The 20034-nt window shown below is 41.0% G+C and overlaps 1 protein-coding gene across 5 annotated transcripts in view; it reads left to right on the top strand.

Moving 5' to 3' along the window:
- The window catches only part of ppp2r3a (protein phosphatase 2, regulatory subunit B'', alpha), a 117555-nt gene that overhangs the window by 93652 nt on the left and 3869 nt on the right, over positions 1 to 20034 (top strand). For 3 of the 5 annotated variants that reach the window (XM_049597173.1, XM_049597172.1, XM_049597174.1), the window contains 10 exons: positions 9871 to 10155; positions 10534 to 10637; positions 10735 to 10837; positions 10952 to 11026; positions 16224 to 16467; positions 17039 to 17087; positions 17165 to 17275; positions 17429 to 17604; positions 17735 to 17853; positions 18430 to 18536. In XM_049597173.1, the coding sequence (XP_049453130.1) occupies positions 9871 to 10155; positions 10534 to 10637; positions 10735 to 10837; positions 10952 to 11026; positions 16224 to 16467; positions 17039 to 17087; positions 17165 to 17275; positions 17429 to 17604; positions 17735 to 17853; positions 18430 to 18536 (1373 nt within the window). Of the gene's footprint in view, positions 1 to 5617; positions 6232 to 9870; positions 10156 to 10533; positions 10638 to 10734; positions 10838 to 10951; positions 11027 to 16223; positions 16468 to 17038; positions 17088 to 17164; positions 17276 to 17428; positions 17605 to 17734; positions 17854 to 18429; positions 18537 to 20034 lie in introns of those variants that run through there. The other 2 variants (XM_049597176.1, XM_049597175.1) reach the window with 2 other exon arrangements.

Genomic DNA, 20034 nt, shown 5'->3' with positions numbered 1-20034 from the left:
ATTATTTATTTTATTTTATTGTCTACTTTAATATTTTATTTTATTTATTTCATTGTCTATTTTAGTATCTTATTTATATCTTCATCTTTATCTCTTGTTTCCATTCATGCTGTATTTCTATTTCCACTTTGCACGGAGCATTGGAACAAAAACAATTTCCCCCCGGGGATTAATAAAGTATTCTGAATCTGAATCTGAATCTGAAAAGCATGAAAGTAGCGTGCCACTGTTGTTGGAAAAGCTCCTAATTTTAGTTATTTTAACCCCTTAAATTCCTCCTCCAGACACATGTTACAGTATGTAAAAATGCTTGTCCTCCTGTGGACATCACGTTTTGGGTTTCCTGCACCTTATACCTCTCTACTTCTCTATTCTACTTAACTTAGACCTGTTGTCCTCGTTTGTGGACACTTATATGCTCAGTGTACAGCTGATCCCAACACAGAAGTGGACAAGGTCCAAAACCTGATCAATTTCTGTAGTTAAAACTTAAAGGCGCTGTATGTAAGAATGTGGCCAAAACGGTTACTTGCACTCAAATTCAAAATACTGCCACGAGTCGTGTCAGCGGAGGAGGAGCCGGCTGCTAATGCTATGTACCGGGACACTGCTAACGCTGCTTGCCATGCTGCTGTAGCTCAGTCGTAACTGTAACTGATGCTGAGACCAGGGGTCACGTTAACCAGATATTCTTGGTCATTGACCGTTTTTTACAACAATGACCGGAAAATCTGAAGGCCGTCGGTCATTTTGACTGGTTGCAATTACCACCCCTGCCCACTTGGCGGCAGAGTGCACAGTCAGTGGTTTAAGTGGCTGCCGTTTTCACGCTGCAGGGAAAAAGTCATTCATCTGCTTCATGTAGCGTTGTTGACATAACGTCCTGGACACACCGGACGTGGAACCGAAGCACGGCGCCCAGCAGCGGAGGCAGTTTTCAGTCAGCGCCCATGTTAACCTATCTCACTGTCCACACAGGCCGCTGAGCAGAGCGGAGCGCCCGCAGAGGCAGCGCTTCAGTTCGGCGTCTGGTCCATTTTTCACGGGAGCTGCGAGCTCGGACACAGAAAAGACGAGAGACTCCAGCCAATTTTCAAAATAAAATAACAACAGCACGCACTGAGGAACGTGAGGAGAAAATACCATGTTTATAATTTAAAATAACACAACAGTGCATAACTGAACACATTTTTCAATACCATAATCACTTCATTACAAGTTTAATTTTGTGTCACCGAGCCTACAGGCATAACTACATAACGCCCTGGACACACCGGACGAGTTAGTGACGCGTTAGAGCCGTCCAGGGCGAAGCCTAATGGCACGGGTGTGTGGATGTCTGTTCATCTTTTCGTTCATGTCCTTATTAATGCACACTTTATAACTTGCTTGTTGGATTTATTAAAAACGAACAAACGAAAACTAAATGTCTTTGAATATCTTTATTATCATTTAAAAATGAAAATTAAAATGACCGGTAAAAATAGATTATGACTGGATTTTTATGACCCTGTCGGTCAAAATGACCGGCAACGAAAAAGTCTAGCGCAACGTCTGGCTGAGACTCTACTGACTGTGTGACTGGTAGATGGCAGTGGGTGGCGCAGCAGGCCAAAACACACATTCAAAACATAAACATGATTTGCAGACTGTAAAAATGTTTTTTAAATGTGAATATTCTGGCTGTACTATTGTTGTCCATGAGATTAGTATGTTATATGAACATTATTCATTAGTCTCTGTGACATATTAGGATGATTTTACGACTATTTGCTTTAGATTTCTTACATATAGATCCTTTAATTACTTGTGCTAAATAACATCTGTAGTTTGATTTTGCGTACAAATTTTACCAATGTTAGCAATAGCAACAAGCCAACATGCTGTTAATTAGGAATTACTTGTTTAAGGACATTAGGACTAAATTATTGTCTTGTTTGAGGACATTGGGACTTTGCACAACAATGTTCAGCTATTGAAATAATTGAAACAGTTTTTTATTTATTACACACTTGTGACTATTACAAATAAACCCATCGTCCCCATATGATGACATCTTTTCTTCCCCAAAAACTACTTACCGTTAGAGGACGATACTTAGTTTCTAATACTTGTCAGGTCCTACATTCCCAACCTTGTTTGCAGTTTGAGGTGTCCTGTCAACAGTTTTACAGACATCTCTTTTACAATGGTGCTCTGTGAGGAAAATGCTTTTTGGACCGCAGGGGATTTTTTTCTCTGCAATACCGCGAGTGGCCACTTGGAAAAATTGGCTTCAGAGAGCCCGCTTTGTAGCTGCTCCCAATCTGTTTTCCGCAGCCATGTCGGTTCCATCTCGTTGTCAGTCCAAGCAAAGAAATCTGATCCTACTTTTTTCCATTTCCATAGTATTTTCTGTAACTAATCAAGCAACCACAGCGTAGGCAATCCACTTCCTGTTTATACCAGCAGGTGCATGCTCAGTGTATGTAACTGGTCATGTGATAAGCGTTTTCAGGCGTGTTATTATGGACGGACATTATTTCTGAAGTGAAGCTTAGACGCTCTTGTGTGCGGTGATCACTTTTGTTTTAAAACACTTTTTTTAAGTCACTGCACTCAAGATTTGTAGTGCAGATGTGGCCTCAGAGAAAACATTGACGAGATTTAGCCAGACATGTTTGAGCCTTAGTTAGACGCAGAATCAGATGAGTGAAGCTCCAAGTTCTGGTCCACATTCAAAAACCGCACACACCACCATGTTTTCTGTCAAAACTTTCACTCTGCTGATGCTAACTCTGCTCTGCACAGTAAGTTTCAGGGTTTTTTGCTGGTGTTGTGTTGCACTCTGTTCCCCTGTCAAATGTGTTTCATGTATTTTACAGTGATTGGCTTTTGTATTAGTGACATACCTGATCTAATGTGCCCGGCATCCATTTGAATCTCAGATTTTAGGAAAGTGCACAGACATCGCCCCCTTCAGTAGAGGAATGTGATCACTTCTCTCCAGTGATAAACTCAAGGTCACACATTTTAGGGGACATAAACAGAGGAAAAACACATTTTTGTGGAGGAGTGGAAAGGGGACTCAAAGTTCTCAGTCCACCTCATGACCCCAGGAAGTGTGAAAATCTGTTTCCCTCATCCCTGAAAAGTTTTTATCCAGCAGCTCTGATATATTTCTACTGAAATATACCCCTCTGTTTTATGAGTTACTATACACATAGAGCCCAGTATAGCACTAGAAGGCACTTGCTCTGAAACACAACCGCAGTGGAATCTGTGTTTACTGCGCCAACAGATTCTGAGAAATTGAGGGTTTCCTTTTCTTTGACAGCACTGATATACATGGTACAGTATGTGTAAACAGTTACACGGCAGACATTTGGTGTAGTGTCTTCGTCTTGGAGGGATTTTAGCTGGACAAGTTTAAAATAGGTCACTCCTGGCTGTCCTGAGGGATCCCCTCTTGCACTGTCAGGTCTCAGACTGGTGTTGCTTGGCACTGAAGGGGTTCTGGCCTGATCCGGCATAGCTGTGAGGAAGGGCAGTCTCAGCGCTTCCTGGCAGGAGGATGTTGTATTGGCAATTTATGCTCTTAACTATTTATACTCACTATTAATTAACGAAAACTATAAATGCTAATTCACCAAGGATGTACCAAAGACTTGCTTTATGTGTAAGAATTTAACCACAGCTCCATTTTATTTTGCACCTGTGTGCCAAAAGCATCAGAAAAGAAACCCACATTCTTCTCATGGCTATAGTCTTTTGGCAGGTGTCAATCAAGAATAGACCTAAAATGATTAGATAGTTAATAGATGAGTAAAATAACAGAAAAAAATGCCTGGTCCCTGGTGTCCAGCTTATTAGATATGATGATTCATATAACTGTAAACTGAATATCTTAAGGTATTGGACTGCAGAGATTATACAATTGTGGATGAAACCAATTACTTGATCGACCGAACAAAAAAAGAGCAACCTTTTTTTTTTTGCCAAAACAAGCAATGTGAAAAGATCACATTGCACTACAAAAAATTGTGATGGAATTTTTTTGACATCATTTTTGGTTTACTGCACCTTAAACTTTATTCTGCCTAACTCAGACCTGTTGTCCTCATTGGAGGACGCATTTATGTGCCATCTAGTGGTAGCTTAACTGCACTACACTATTCCATGTAAAAACAAGATGGCAGCCATCTCTGCCAAGTCAATGTGCACCTGATCCCAACACTTACACTTACTACAATTTTATGATTGAAACTAGCTTATTTATGCTCAATAAGATTTGTAGTGATATGGCCAAAAAAATGAACAGTTTTATGAAATACTTACTCATGCACAATGGGACTTTGTTATCATCCCGTTTGTGGACAACTGGACTCTATTATTATCTAGTTTGAGGACATTAGGGCTTATTATTGTATTATTGCAGCATTTTACAGGCCTATAAGGCGTGACAGACTGTTACTACAGACAAAAAGCACATTCCTAGCTTGGATTATGGAGCAAGGAAAATTCATAGAGAATGAACAAATCACAAGACTTTTAGAAATGTCACATTATTTGCAATTTCTGTTTTTGCACAGCCATGTTCAGGCATTAAAATGAATAGTTTTGAATAGTTTTAAATTTGAATAGTGACCTCTGACCCATATAATTACAAAACTTTGAACAAATGTTGCATTGTTTATAATTTCTGCTTTTACACAACAGTGTTCAGCCATTGAAATAAACAGTTTTATAATTGATTACACAATTGTGATTATTACAAATAAACCCAATGTCCCGATATAAGGACATTTTTTTCCCCAAAAACTTACTGTTAAAAGACAATGCTTTGTTTTTTATACTTATCAGGTCCTACTAATCCCAAATGACTAGGACAAATTAAAAATGCATATCAAACAAAAGCTCAGGTCTCAGGAGGATAATAGGCTGAACAATTAAACAGTTATTCAATAAACTAATTATCAGATCAATCATAATGGAAATCGTCATTTGTTGTAGCCTTATTGTAGGTTGTTATGAGCATTTTAAATTATTTTATGACAGTTTCTTAACTAATTGCGTGATTGAATATTTAAGTTTATAATCAAGAGTGACTGTTCTTACACTCATGGATTTTAAAGATTTAAATGCTGTAGTAAAAGGGAATGCCTCTTTTAAGTTTCCAGGCAAGCCCAGCGGAATTACTGTATGTCAACAGATACAACAACAGGTGCTTTGCCCGCTGATTCATCACTCCATCCTGAATTACCTCTATGAAAACATTTCAGCTTACTAGTCCAGCTCCCTCGCGGTGAAGCGCTGACCTTAGCTTCCTGTCTGCGCTTAAATGATATGAATCCGACTCACTTTGAGTCGTAACTTCCCACTGGCTAACTTTAGGACTGAGGAGGGCTCAGATCCTGCAAAACACTACACACAGATATGCACCATAGCCTCACCCCCTCCCCATCCCCGTCCCCACCCCCCTCACCCCCACCCTAATGCTCAGGACAGCCAGTGTGCAATGTGTGTGTGTGTGTGTGTGTGTGTGTGTGTATGTGTGTGTGTGTTGCCAGAGCCCGGCATGGCTCATGTTTCTCAGTGCAGTTTGTCAGAGCCCAGCTTGGAACGGCAGGCACCAGCGAGACTGCACCAAATACATACATCCTGAGCTGACAGGGGGACCTCAGAGGTGTTCAACCCCAGGGACAAGCTGCTGTTCGGGGCTGTGATCGGGCATAAAACAGCCCAGTACCATGGTTCTGCCTCCCGGCCTGCACAGCAGCACGGGAGTCTTAAGGAACATCTCTTTACACAGATACACTGCTGGATTACTGCTTTACAGGACACCGCTTTGGGAGCCTGTACATGCAAGTGGAGCCTGGAGGAGAGAAATTTTGTGAGCGTGAGTGATTGTCAAAGGGCGTTTTGCCTGAAATCACACACATGCTCTCCTGAGGTGTTCGGTTACTGGATATCTAAGCTGTTAAGTGGACTTCTTTACTACAGTCCACTCCTCTCAGCGGTTGTTTTGTTGCCAGGCAAGCTGGTCAGTCTGTAGTCGCCGTGTCAGTAGCCGCACCGGTGGCCGTGTCTGGTGGGGGGTTACGTCTCTCGGCCCCCACCATGATGATCAAGGAGACGTCGTTACGCCGGGACCCTGACTTGAGGGGGGAGCTGGCCTTTCTGGCCAGGGGGTGTGACTTTGTCCTCCCCTCACGCTTCAAGAAGAGACTCAAGTCCTTCCAGCAGCAACAGGTCAGTCGGTGCTGTAGGCAGGATGCACGGGGTGCGAATTTGGACGTATGCGCTTTCTGCACACTCATGAGAAATATCTTATACACACAAAAATATACTCAAATCTCTAAATGTATCATTTCTTTCATTGTCTCTCTCTTTTACACATATGTGTTCACAGATGTTGTATTATACACACACACACATACAGTAGATTCATCTTGTTGCTTTCATACACACAGAGTGACATGCCAGGGACGACAAACTATTCTGAGGCAGATAGCAGCAGGGTATTAATAGGGCAGGAGGTGCAGGAATAGAGTGATAGAATGAACTCTGTGAAGGAGAGTGGGAGGGGGAGGACCGCTACAGCTGTCCTGCTCAGTACACACAGTATGGAGGACCCCGAGGAGACACACACCAAACACACCAGGGAGCTCCAACACACTGAGTAGTTTTGATTAAGCGTTTTTAATTAAATTCTCGTTTCAGGTCGTTCCTTATCGCCTTGTGTAATTGTAACTCTCCACGTCACCATACATGGTCTTGTATTGGACATCTCATCTTGTCATTGCTGGCAGTGTAAATTGTTTTGTGAATTAGATAACGGAGGATGTTGATAATAGAATAATTCTGTTCAGAGGTCTTCCTGACCTCTGGGTATGGGTGCAGTTTTACTGTCTCTGCTCCATGAAGTGAGTTTTGTCTTGAGTATCAGACTTGGTATTTTGGAGGACTTCAATTTTAAACCACTTCTCCCCAGTCTAAGACTAATAATACATTTTTTCATGCATGCATTACTGCATATTACCCAGAAGGCCCTTTTTTGTAACCACAGTGTTGTCCAAAGCTTAAATGGTTTCATTAAACCATTATAAATACAGCAGAAGTGTTGCCATGAGCGTTATTTATTTTTGCTCTATTAGCTAGCTCCAGAGATTAGGATAAACTGAGCCCAACATCGTGCTCACTGCCACAGTCTTTTGCCACCTGGAGCTCTTTGTGCCAGCCATTTAAATAAGTCTTAAGTGCTAAGACTATTAAAAAAAAAGTCTCTCATTGTTTATACATATTTTTATGACTCACTGGGAGTTTCCACTAAATCCCTCACCATGGGTATTTATCCTCCTAAAGTGAGGTTGTGTCTCGTCTTCAGCTCTAAAAAAAGAGGGCTTAATTTTTGTACTTAGGCGCATCCCATAAAAATGAATATGGATTTAGGAAAAGAATGTTATACATTTGGATCTGGTCAGAATCATGTAGTAATATAACTGTCATGCAATGCAAGAGTGTAGCTCTGATCTGAATAATAATAGCCACAGTCAAGCTTTCATTGATACCATACCTGTGGTGTTTCAGTCAGATGGAATTAAAAACGTTTTTAATCTAAATTGCAGCAGACAAAAGATTAACAGTCCAGTGTGAAAGGGTTAAGGGATATATTGGCAGAAATGGAATATATTATATGAATTTTTCTTTAGGGTATTATCACCTGAAAATAAGAATCCTCATGTTTTTGTTACCTTAGAATGAGCCGTTTATATCTATATTGGAGCAGGTCCTTGTCTAAGGAGACTGCCATGTTGCCGAACAGCAACCTAATAACACTGATTTTTTTTTTTTTTTATTTATTTTTTTATTAAAGCGTTAATTGCAAGCAGACAACCAATTACCAGTAAAAAAAAAGAATACAGTATAATTATACTTGCAGATACAAAAAGTATGACCTAGAACCATCTTTCCTCATTATTCTTTTTTAAACAGTATGTACCCGTTTTGTTTTTTTTTTTAAATTATTTTACATTGTGAAAAAGGGATGTGTAACAAAGGTATGTGTTATCACATTGGGATACATTCCAGTACATTATTTTTAGGTTGGTTGGGAGACCAGGTAGTGTTGTCACGGTACCAAAATCGGGACCCACGGTACGATACCAGTGAAAGTATCACGGTTCTGAGTAGTATCACGATACCACAGTGAAAATGAGGCAGATGTGCCTTTTGTCATTTATAAAAAGATAAATCACTTTTCTATAATACATCACTGATATTTCAATGGAATAAATTACTTTTTGACTTATTCATACTTCAAAAACAGCATCAATAAGTGATTAACATAGGGGGGGATCAAAATAAAATAAATAAATAAAATAAAAATCAACCAGTTACCCTCCTCACCTGACAAGTAAAGAACGGTCCCTTAAGTGCGGTGAGGTTTGTGGAAATGTGAACGGCTCGTTTCTCCTCTGACATGTCACATACCTGTGTGCCGCCACGGCTCGGCTGTTCAGGTACTTCTGGGCAGTCATGACACCAACGAAGAGGAAATTATTGGACCTGGAGCCGGACTTCTCAGTCACTGGTAAGCCGTGTTATCTTGCAGTGGCCATAGCGCTCTGCCGTATTCCTGTCTGTGACCCTCGTTCAACCCACAACCGGCAGGATTCGCCTTTCGTTCCTGCGGCTGGTTGAAATCTGTACTCGCGCAGCCTGCTCCTGAATGATTTCTTTTGCTCGCACAAAACTATTTCTAGTCGCAAATGCGAGTAAAATGCTCGCAGCGTAGAGCTCTGTGGAAAACACATCACTGTAGCATACATAAACAAATCGAGCCTTCAAGTAAAAAGAAATAAATAATAAATTTCACTGCTTAAAGGTAGTCAACAGCTCAGCTAATACCTGAAATGTCAGTGGAAACCACTTTATTCAGTGTTTTTAACCACCTCTGCCAATGTTTGGATCTTAAGTTATCAGAGGAAGAAAGTGACCACACATTACGATACAATACAATACGATACTGTACTTTATTGTACCCATTGAGAAATTTGTCTTGGACTCAGGAGCTGCACAAGTATTACTGCCTTACAATAATGGTCCAGAAGAAATGAAAAGCATACATCATGACGAAAACATAAAAACACCTACTACACATAGTACACATAACAGTATTGCACATCAGCCACTCATGTATTGCACATAACACCAGCACACAGCAGAGTGCCATAAGCAAAACACAACACTACCCCTACACCGTCAAATGACACTATTTAAAATCTGATTTGAGGTTGGCACAAATGAATTTTAAAAACGATTCAGTTTAGATTTGAGCATCCTGGATCATCTGCTTGAAGGTAAAGGCTCATACTCAGCGTTGAGAATGTGGGAAAGAGTCAGACAGTATTCTCTGAGCTTGTCTGAGAACATACTGCTCATACAGTGTCTGGAGGGATTGGTGTTCCTTCTTCCCCATGACCTTCATGGCGGTCTGAAACAGATGAGCGAGTTTGGATTTTATCTCCACAGTCAGCATTAGCAGGTGCTGGGCTAGCAGCCCAACCACGACGAGCCAAACAGCACTGAAGAACCACTGATTTGTAACGTGAAACCGCTTTATTCAGTGTTTTTACTGGTTTCAATCATCTGGTACGGTTGTTTTGGAGAGGAAGAGACCTATGTGGATAATTTGTAATCTCCCAAACAATGAACACTGAAGGAATTCTAACCAGGAGCTCATCTACAATCCTTATCCTTCAGTGCCACTAAATCCTACACACTGCTCCTTTCAAAAGAGCTGCACACGAGATGTAAAATGACCACCACAGGTAATCGCCCAACCCTGCTCGTCCATTGCCATTCATGATCTCCCTTCTCTCTTTTCAGGTCCAATCCAAACCAGAGAAGAAACCAGGCACACCTCCACCAGCCCCTGCCTTGGCCACAGCCACTCCCACCCCCGCTCCACGCTCTCCCAGCCCTCCACCAGCTCCAGTGATAGTCACCCCTCCTCCCCCTGCCATCAACATTCCCAGGTTCTACTACCCCCGTGGGCTCCCTGCCATGGGCCCGGCCACCAACCATGACGCAGCCATCGCTGCCATCGAGGCGGCGTTCGCTGAGTTTGAGGAGGAGAAGGCTGACATATATGAAATGGGCAAGATTGCAAAGGTCAGCTGATTATCAACGGACAATATATTGTTCAGAATTTTAGAAACACCCTTTACTGTTGTTTTTTTTTAAATAATCTTAATGAACTTGCTTTTAGGTATGATAAAAGCATATAAGGAGATTAAGGATTAACTTGCAGTGATGTGTGAGATGAACATCAGTGTTTTCATGTTTGAACTTGAAGTAACTACACTGATTTCTTCCATGGAAAGAGTTCTGTTTCTTCAGAAATCATTGGCCTCCAGTGCTGTTTTTTTTAATATTTGCTTTCCAAGCAATGTGATCACTGACTCTGAGGAACACACACTGTGGTGGAGAACAGAACACAATTGTTTTTCAGGGTAAGGTAATTGTGGTGTTGTCTGTCTCTCTGTTCAGGCATGCGGGTGTCCACTTTACTGGAAGGCCCCCATGTTCTACTCAGCTGGCGGTGAGAGGACAGGCTTTGTCTCTGTTCACTCTTTCGTTGCAACCTGGAGGAAGTAAGACGGACCTCATGTTCATCTAAGTCTCAGAAATATGATATCATAACTCTCATCTGGTCATATTAAAATGACATTATACAAACCTTTCCCACAGGTTGTTGCACAGTTGCCACGATGATGCATCAAGGTTTATCTCCCTGCTAGCCAAACCCAGCTGTAACTACCTGGAGCAGGAAGACTTCATCCCTTTACTGCAGGTACATGTCTGATCAAGATCCATCAGTCTGATGAGCAACACAGCATTTCAAATCTCAGCCCTTTCGTCTGTATTTACCACAAATTCTTTTTCTTCCTGTTTGTGTTTTGATCAGGACATAGTGGATACACATCCTGGACTCACATTTCTGAAGGATGCACCTGAATTCCATTCCCGCTACATCACAACGGTAAATGAAAAATGATAATGGCTGTCCTCTCTATGTTTTTTTATGATAGGGTATCTTAGGGTGCTTTCACACCTGCCCTGTTTGGTTCGGTTCAGTTGAATTCAAGTTTGTTTGCCCCCCTAAGTGGAGTTTGTTGGGGCAGGTGTGAACACAGCAATCACACGCTGGTGCGCACCAAAACAGCCGGACCAAGACCTTCTTCAAGAGGTGGTCTCGGCCCGGTTACAACTGAATTCTGATGCAGTTCGTTTGTGGTGAGAACGTGTTCCGACCTGGATCAGAACCAACTGCAGTCACATGACACATTGTTTGGGTTAAACATGAGCATGTTACAGTCCTGGAGGATTATTAATGTGCGCCTCTTCCTGTACTGCCTTAATATGCACATTCAGCACATCCAATGCATCAAAACATTGTTTTCTAGTTGGAGCCGCGCCTCGTTTTCAAACTGTATGGTTTGACTAAAATGAACAATGACAGCAATATAGTCCACGATGAGCAGCGCTAAAATCAACCTGCGTAGTTGTCCCTCCATTGTGACATTAGAAAGTGTCACATTTATCTTGCAAGTGTACTCTTCTTCAACGTCTTGTTTACTTCCTGGATTTTTCCCACATGGAAATTCTGACCAATCAAGAGCAGCTTTCTCGTGCAAGGTATTTGATCTGGTCCGCTTGTAAATGCTGCCATTAAACCACAAACCAACTCAAGGCAAAATAGTTCCTGATTCGGACCAAAGCAAGAGAACTTAATGTAACGGTGAGATCACTATCATTGAGTCATTAGCTTTTATTAGTCTGCTGGGATGGTTATAGCTACAGCTTCTTGTCCATTATCCAAGTATAATTAAGGGAAATGTACATTATTATATAAAAGTAAATTAGCAAGTGAAGCTAAACATGAGATGGTGTTACACATTAGTAGTGTTCTCTAGGGCTGTCTTGAATGTCATTTCTCAGTTGCCATTCTTCCGTGATAATTACCTGTGAATATTCAAAGCTTCGATGTGACACAACGGGATCCGGGGCTCTGGGGCTTGGGGAGGTGAAATAGTAATTAAGCATATTTATGTATGCTAATCAACCACCCAAATCCAAACTGACTTTGGTAGAACTTAGCACTGCTGCGTGTGTGATGGAGAGAGTGATAGAGAGGGGGAAGAGAAGGTGGAAGAGAAGGTGGAAGGTGGACTATTGCACACAGTGTTTCTCTTTGTTATAAATAACTTGAATGCTGTGGATCAGGCCCAGTCTCTAGATGTAGTTTCCAGCCATAGATAACCATCTACGATTCCTCTCACCTGTTCATTTTCTTCGTCAAATAGCCAATTTAAGTGCTTGAAGCGAGGGTCAATGATTGCGCTAAGGATACTGGCCTCATACCTGTCTGACACTGGCCACTTCCTTTCAGTTTCCTCTGTTTTTACTGGTGAAAAAACAAAACAAAAAAACAAACATTCAAGTACTGATTTAAATGTTGATTATCAACCTTCAAAACATTTGCTTCAGTCCTAATGTTGTCCTAGTGGTCACACTTGATGTATCGAAGGTCACAGTTACACACAATGAAGAAAAGCACATTTTACAACATTGAAAGTATGAAACATTGAAATGAAAAAATACAAAAAATGTATAAATACTAGTGATTTCATTACAAAATCAAATAGGAGTTAAAAAGGGATATAAAATGTCTTATAAATGTGATGCTGTGACAGTGGTGGAAAGTAACCAAATACAGTCTTTTGAGTTTATTTTTGATGTACATGTATATTATGGTTATTATCTCCATTTTCTGCAACTTTATACTTCTGTCCTTTATACTTTATATTGTACCTTTTACCCCACTACATATATTTGACATCTTCACTTAATAATAGCTTTACAAATTACAGATTTATCGTGTAAAACATTTGTTGAAATTATAAAATATGATGCATTATTATGGAGTAAACTGTCCAACACACATAGAACAGTTAAAATAAGACCCACCTTGACAAGCTACTTCAATGAAATGTAATCCACTAATGAAATACAATAATATAACTCCCAAAGTGGTCATCAGTAACTAGTTTTACTGTTGATACCTTAAGTACATTTTTGCTGATAATACACCTGTATTTTTATTCAAGTAAATTTTGCTATTTTTAAAAATAAGAACATTTCACTTAAGAATTTAAATATTTCTCCCACCACTGCACTGTGTGATGCATCAGTGACTTCCCAGAATTTACTCCTCCTACATTGTCAGCAAAACTGCCTCTGTGCACATCTAGTAACTTAAGCAGCACACTGTGTGTGTGTGTGTGTGTGTGTGTGTGTGTCTATGTAGATCGGGACAGCTGCACCACGTGTTTTGGAAGTTGAGGGTTTGCTGCGTAGAGGTGCAGGGATGTAGAGAAATCCGTGCTCGAACGCGTCAGGGGACGTCACGGAAACACTGCTACCCTCCACATGCCCATATTAAGACACTTCCTTCAGTTTAGGCCAGCTGACCCGCTACTGTATGAGACATTAGTAGCCCTGGGAGGTCCATGTACCAGGAAATGGGTGCTAATCCGCTCTTTACTAAGCCTAAGTGTTGTGTTTCAGGGACAGGGAGCACGGACCCCCTTGTTTCCATTGTATGCTAAAGACCTGTCGTACTCTGATTATTAATGAGGACAGAAATACAAGTTGTGGATGAATTGACGGCACGTCAGCCTCATGGAAAGATGAGGAATATGTTAATAAGTGCAGATGACAGGGCTTGGAAAGATCCCATGTGAGTTTCATGCTATTTTCATAGAGTGAAAGCAGAGTCCAGGCAGGCTGACGGCTCCCATCATGGTGTCAGACCTCTCCTTCTGGATCCTTTTTTAAGACTGACAATAGCCAAACTTGCAGATACGCAAGCATTACAACACCTCTGGCATCTCTCAAATGGTCTATGTTTATTCACTTTAAATTGTTTTAACTTATTTAGATGATGTGTTCATGTACAATGTGCTTTTATCCTGTGTTTTGTGTCCCTCTGCTGCTTAACCAATTACCTTTAGGGACAGAGAAAGTGACTGACTGAAAACCGTAACGGTAACTTGCCGTACAAAATTCCATGGACCACCATCCAAATAAATAAGAAAGTATCAGAGCATGATAAAAAAGGAGAAAAAATAAACTTGGCGTTAAATATGTTTTGCACTGTTAGCTTTTAATGATGTGATGACTTTCTATTGTGCCTGAAGCCCGTCCCTTTTACTTGGGAAATATTCTTTTGGCTTCCCAACTTTTCTTTGTGTTAATGTGTTTCTGGAGCACTGATGGTTATAGCACCTCATTTGACAGGATTTTACCACATTCAACACACTGTGCTCTCAGCTCAACATCACTGCCTGCCAATAATCTACTTTGGCTAATCCGCACAGTTTCTCTCAAACATTAACAACTCCAAAGTCCGTCCATCACCTCAGAGTGTCATCCTTTTAGGTTTGCATACTTTCACTATGAACTATCAGTCGTCTTCAACCGTCACTGACACCTCAGAGCACTGCTATCCTCGTTCATTCTTTGGTTGTGTCTCGTATTGATTAATGCATTTCTGTCCTCTTTGGTCTTCCTCTCAAGTGTCCTCATAAACTCCAGTTGCTCCAGAATTCAACCACCCATATCATTACTAGAACCCCTTCCAAAGATCATATCACTCCTGTTCTCCAGCAGCTTCACTGGCTTCCTGTTAGATATGACATCGATCTCCAGATTCTGCTTCTCACCTTTAAGGCCCTTCATAATCAGGCCCCTTCCCACCTGTCTGAACTCTTTCATATCTACACACACACCCTTGTACTCTTAGATCCTCTTCTGCAAGCCAGCTCACATCACCATCTGCCCGCTTGACTACCATGGGTTCTAGAGCCTTCAGGTGTCTGCCCCCGGCCTCTGGAACTCTCTACCCCACGACAGTCGACATATTGACTCCCTTTCCTGTTTCAGATCCCGTCTGAAAACACACCTTTTCAAGCCAGTCTGATTTAATGGTGACACCCATATTAAGACTTGCACTTATGATTATTTTAAACCCGATATTTATAATTATGATTTTTGTCGATTTAAGGATCTATGGGTACATTGCTTTCTTTCTTTTTTAAAAAACTTTGTCTCATAAGGTGTCATGAGTGCTTTGAAAGGCACCTATAAATAAAATGCATTATAATAATAATAATGTATTCAGGGTCATATTTCCTCACCACAACCTTTGGAGGCTTTACTGGTGCAGGGTTGTTTCCCACATTTCTGTTTCGTTTCAAAAACCGAACTATTTTGTATCACTGAGGTAAAGCGCACGTTAGCTAGGTTTTTATAGTTTTTTCTTATAAGATTAGGGCTTTTTAGTGCCTTTATCATAGAGCAGGTAGAGAGTGACAGGAAAGGGGGATGAGACACAAAAGGTCAGGGGTTGGAATCAAACTCAGGCTGCTTCCAAGGACTCAGCCTACAGGGGGCGCACACTCTACGAAGTGAACTACAGGTTGCACCGAACGTCAGCAAGCTAACAGTGGCAAAAAATCTTTGTCTCTACCTGATGGTGGCGTGATTGGCTTGGTGACATTCAAACAATACTGGTCATTGATATGAATTTTAATTTGCCGTTTTTTATTTCTGTGAATTTTTCTAGTACATGTGGATATAAAAATAACTAGCAGTGTAAATTTACTTTGTTAATTTATAAATTATTAATGCCTCTGTGGCCCACGAGATCAGAGATTCCCAACTGTTGGTTCACGGTCCAAAAGTGGGTCGCAAATACAATCCAAATGGACTGCAAACGACTCACAAATGTGTCAAGTTTGTAAAAAACACACTTTATTTTTAAGTCCAGTGAATTTCTGGCATAGAGCTTTTATTTTGAAGTGCTGTTTCCTGCAGTAGAGTGAGTGACTAACAGACAGCTACTTGACAGAGACAGCAAACCAGCCCGACAACATGGCCAAACACAAGTATGACGCTGAATATATTAAACTGTGTGGACCTTGAACTAATGACTAAGAAGAAATCTGGACCCTGTGGCTGGACCAGTTGGGAACCACCGCACTAGATGGTGCTCTGAGGCCCAACAGTGTCTATAATAATCATTTTCTTGCTCTCACTGTAATTGTGCTGAGTCTGACGTTTGATTCTTGATTCACTCTATTAATCAGCACTATTTTGACGCTTTGTTATCTCAGGTGATCCAGCGGATATTCTACGTGGTGAACCGTTCGTGGACGGGTCGTATGACCATGATGGAGCTGCGCAGGAGCAACTTCCTACAGACCCTGGCCCTGCTCGAGGAGGAGGACGACATCAACCAGATCACTGACTACTTCTCCTATGAGCACTTCTATGTCATCTACTGCAAGTTCTGGGAACTGGACACCGACCACGACCTCTACATTGACCCCAAAGACCTGGCCAGATACAACGACCATGGTAGGAACAACTCACAGAGCTAAGAGTGACATGCATCTCATTACAGTAATTAGAAGTATATCAAGATGGAATTCAGGCCTTAAGGGAAAATAAATATTATTTTAAAATCAAAAACATCAGTGTTTATCCTTAGATAGCTGTATGCTGTACAGATTTCAAAGCCCTGTGAGGCATATTGTGATTTATAATATAAATAAATAGAGGTTGCACTTGTTTTTTTAGTTCACATTGATTTAATAATATAGGTTGAGTGCCAGTAAAGAATCAGAAACAGACTGTCTTTGGATTTGGCACATTCATTGGCTTATTTTCCATTTGTTGGGCCCCCACTAGCTAGTTCTGCAAACAACAGCTGTTTGTCCAAGGCTCAACACTTCCATGCTGTCTGATGTGAAAAGCATTACACTGTAAACTGCATTATACGACCACTTGGCCGGATTTTAATTCACTTACTCAGTACTTACGCAAGTGACTGCACTGTATGCGCAATCGTTTACAACAGTGACCATTTGTTTCTGTGTCTTTGAACAAAATCACATTTGCTTACTTTTCTCATTCTCTCCTCTGACAGCGTCCTCAAACAGAATCATTGAAAGGCTGTTTTCGGGGGCCGTAACTCGGTAAGTGGAGACACACGCGTAAACAAACACAGAGGAGCTGATTAGTTTACCATAATGGCGGTATTAAATGTGAACAGCTCTGTCTCTCTGGTGTCCAGGGGTAATGCTGTGCAGAGGGAAGGCAGGATGAGCTACGCTGAGTTTGTCTGGTTCCTCATATCGGAAGAAGACAAGAAAAATCCCACCAGGTAATATAATCACTTGGTCCTGTGTGACTGAGAAGCTGTTTTTTGCATTTTTCTCTCTTTGCATGTGTCTAATAAAAATGGCAAAATATGTGCAAATGTCACTTTATCTTCCACCATTTATAAGTGTTTGTGGTGTGTTGGTTCTCTCTGCAGTATAGAGTACTGGTTCCGCTGCATGGATTTGGATGGCGATGGCGTCCTGTCCATGTTCGAGTTGGAGTACTTCTATGAAGAACAGTGTGAGAGGATGGAAAGGATGGGCATCGAACCTCTGCCCTTCCAGGATTTGCTCTGCCAGATGCTCGATCTGGTCAAACCTGAGAGTGCAGGTGAGTGCCAGCAGAAGCTCATGTCATCTTTTATTTCTCTTTATTGCAAAGTGAACCCTGCCACAGTCATTTGTTTCTTTGCTATCTCAACTACACACATGCCATTGTTTGTGCCTGTTTTTTTCCCCAGGTAAGATAACACTTGGTGATTTGAAGCGCTGCCGGATGGCCCACATATTCTTCGACACCTTCTTCAACCTGGAGAAATACCTGGACCACGAACAGAGAGACCCATTTGCTGTGCAAAAGGTGTGAATTTGCATCTCTTGTGTAACAATGAGCCATATGGCAGGAGCTGTCAGTTTGATGGGGGAGTAATGGGTGTTGAATCTTTGTTGCAACAGAGAAAAGGAAAAACAAATCTATGAAAATAAGAAAAGACGACGTGCTAGTGTGAAGCAGCACACAGTTATAGAGAGGATGATTGAAAATGTGCCTCACTATGGATGCAATATATTTTTCTTGTTGACTTTTGCCATATTAGTGCAGTGTCTGGGCTTCAAATATCCTTTTTTTAATGGAAGAAAAACTTTAAAAAGTCCTTTATTATTACTAGAAAAAATGAGCTACTAGGTTTTGATCATAGACAGTAGAGAAATAATGGACTTAGCCACTGCAACATCATTTATTGGTTTTAGGACGCCTGTTTTAAAGTTTGGCATTTTGGCCATTGCCATCTTGTTTTTCCTCCACACTTCCAGGTGCCATGTATTTGTATAGTTTTTAAACTGCTACTCTTTTTGTGCCTCATTTTATTTTGTAAAAATGTAAGAAATTCTTTCTCTTCTATGCAATACTGATATTTGTTGTACTTCTGTTGTCTAGGACATCGATAGTGACGGTCCAGAGCCATCTGATTGGGATAAATACGCCTCTGAGGAGTATGAGATACTGGTGGCGGAGGAGACTGCAAATGAACAGCTACACGAGGGGTACGACACACACACACACACACACTCATGCTTACATACAGCATATGCCTGTGTTCATCTTTTTCATAGGCTGAGTTGTTGGCAAATTTTCAAGAAGAAACCCTTGAAGTAACTGAGGATTAGCTTGATTGTCCAGACAATAAAGTTATATAGCTACAGGCTTCAGTTCTGGGGTTCAGGCCAACATGGACCATTAAAAGTTGGAAGCGGTTAAGGACCAAGACCTTTGACAGTTTTCAACACCTGCAATAAAGATAACGAATAGTTTTTATTAAGATCGGACATACGCTCATTCATTTATGACCAAATCTGTGCAAGACCCTTCTTCGGCAATGCTGTCACCCTGAACAATAGGTTCAGACATATAAACATTCTGGGAACATGCTTTTACAGCTTAATTAAAAATATTCTGAGTTTGGTGATGTTTGGATAAACATTCATTGAGTAAGGGCCAGATTTTGCACTTGGTCTGTGCACTTATTTGGAATTGGTGGCGCCCCCTATTGAGCAATTTAAAAATAATTTTACACATGTGGTTGAACCTGCTTATGAAATATATCTTGTGAGTTTTGTAATGATGAGACAAATGCCACACTAGTTTTTTGCATTTGTAGCAACCCCCTTGTAGTTCAATTTGAATTATTCAGGTACTTACACGGACATATCCTGAAAGTTCCCTGATTATTGGCCCAAAGGTTTTGGAGTTAGATATTTATGTGCTCAGCTACACTAAGTTTATTGGCCAGTATTTTAAAAATGCAATTAGGTTTCAACAGCTCCTTAAACACTGCCTGTTTAAAGTAGGAATATCACACTGTTACGGCATCTCGCCGTGCTGTATATTAGGTATGATCGTGGAACGGGGGAGCAGAGCGGTCTCGCCTTTAAGCTGCCACAAGAGGTAGTGACAGTGCCACAATGGTGTCTGTATAAACAGCACAGCTAGCAGGAGGGTTGTGAAATTTTAATGACCTGTTGTGCATGCGATCCACCAGAGGAGATTTGAAAAGAAGCTGTTTGCAGTTAGCGGCTAACTCAAAGAAGAAGAACAGCGGCTGTAAATATCTACACATTGGGAGAACAGTGAGATTTGGGAGCTCCTTACCCTCTGAGCAGAGGATGAGAGCAGCTGTCATTTAACAGGGACAGTAAATGATTGTCATTGCCACGTTAATGCCATTATTATTGTTCATAAAGCGATGTGTATGTTTTATGTCACACTAGAGGCCAACACTGTTGTGTTACATGTCATGCCCCCTTTGATTCTGCGATGCCAGTGTGAAGTCTGTACTCACACACTGTAGCAGAATGATGCCACCATTGTTTGGTGCTGTAAAAATATAAAGGCAGCATGAAGAAGGGACTTCATAGCAGCCCCATAACACAATCTCTATGTAAAAAGGTCTAGTAAGATTTATACAGCTTTTGATAGGCTTGGACCAGTAATGATCAACAAAAACTTTGGAACAAGTCAAATCCACATTTTAGGAGAAGATGT

The sequence above is a fragment of the Epinephelus fuscoguttatus genome, linkage group LG14, assembly GCF_011397635.1.
Source record: "Epinephelus fuscoguttatus linkage group LG14, E.fuscoguttatus.final_Chr_v1".
NCBI lineage: Eukaryota > Metazoa > Chordata > Actinopteri > Perciformes > Serranidae > Epinephelus > Epinephelus fuscoguttatus.
This window is presented reverse-complemented; position numbering and strand designations above follow the sequence as displayed.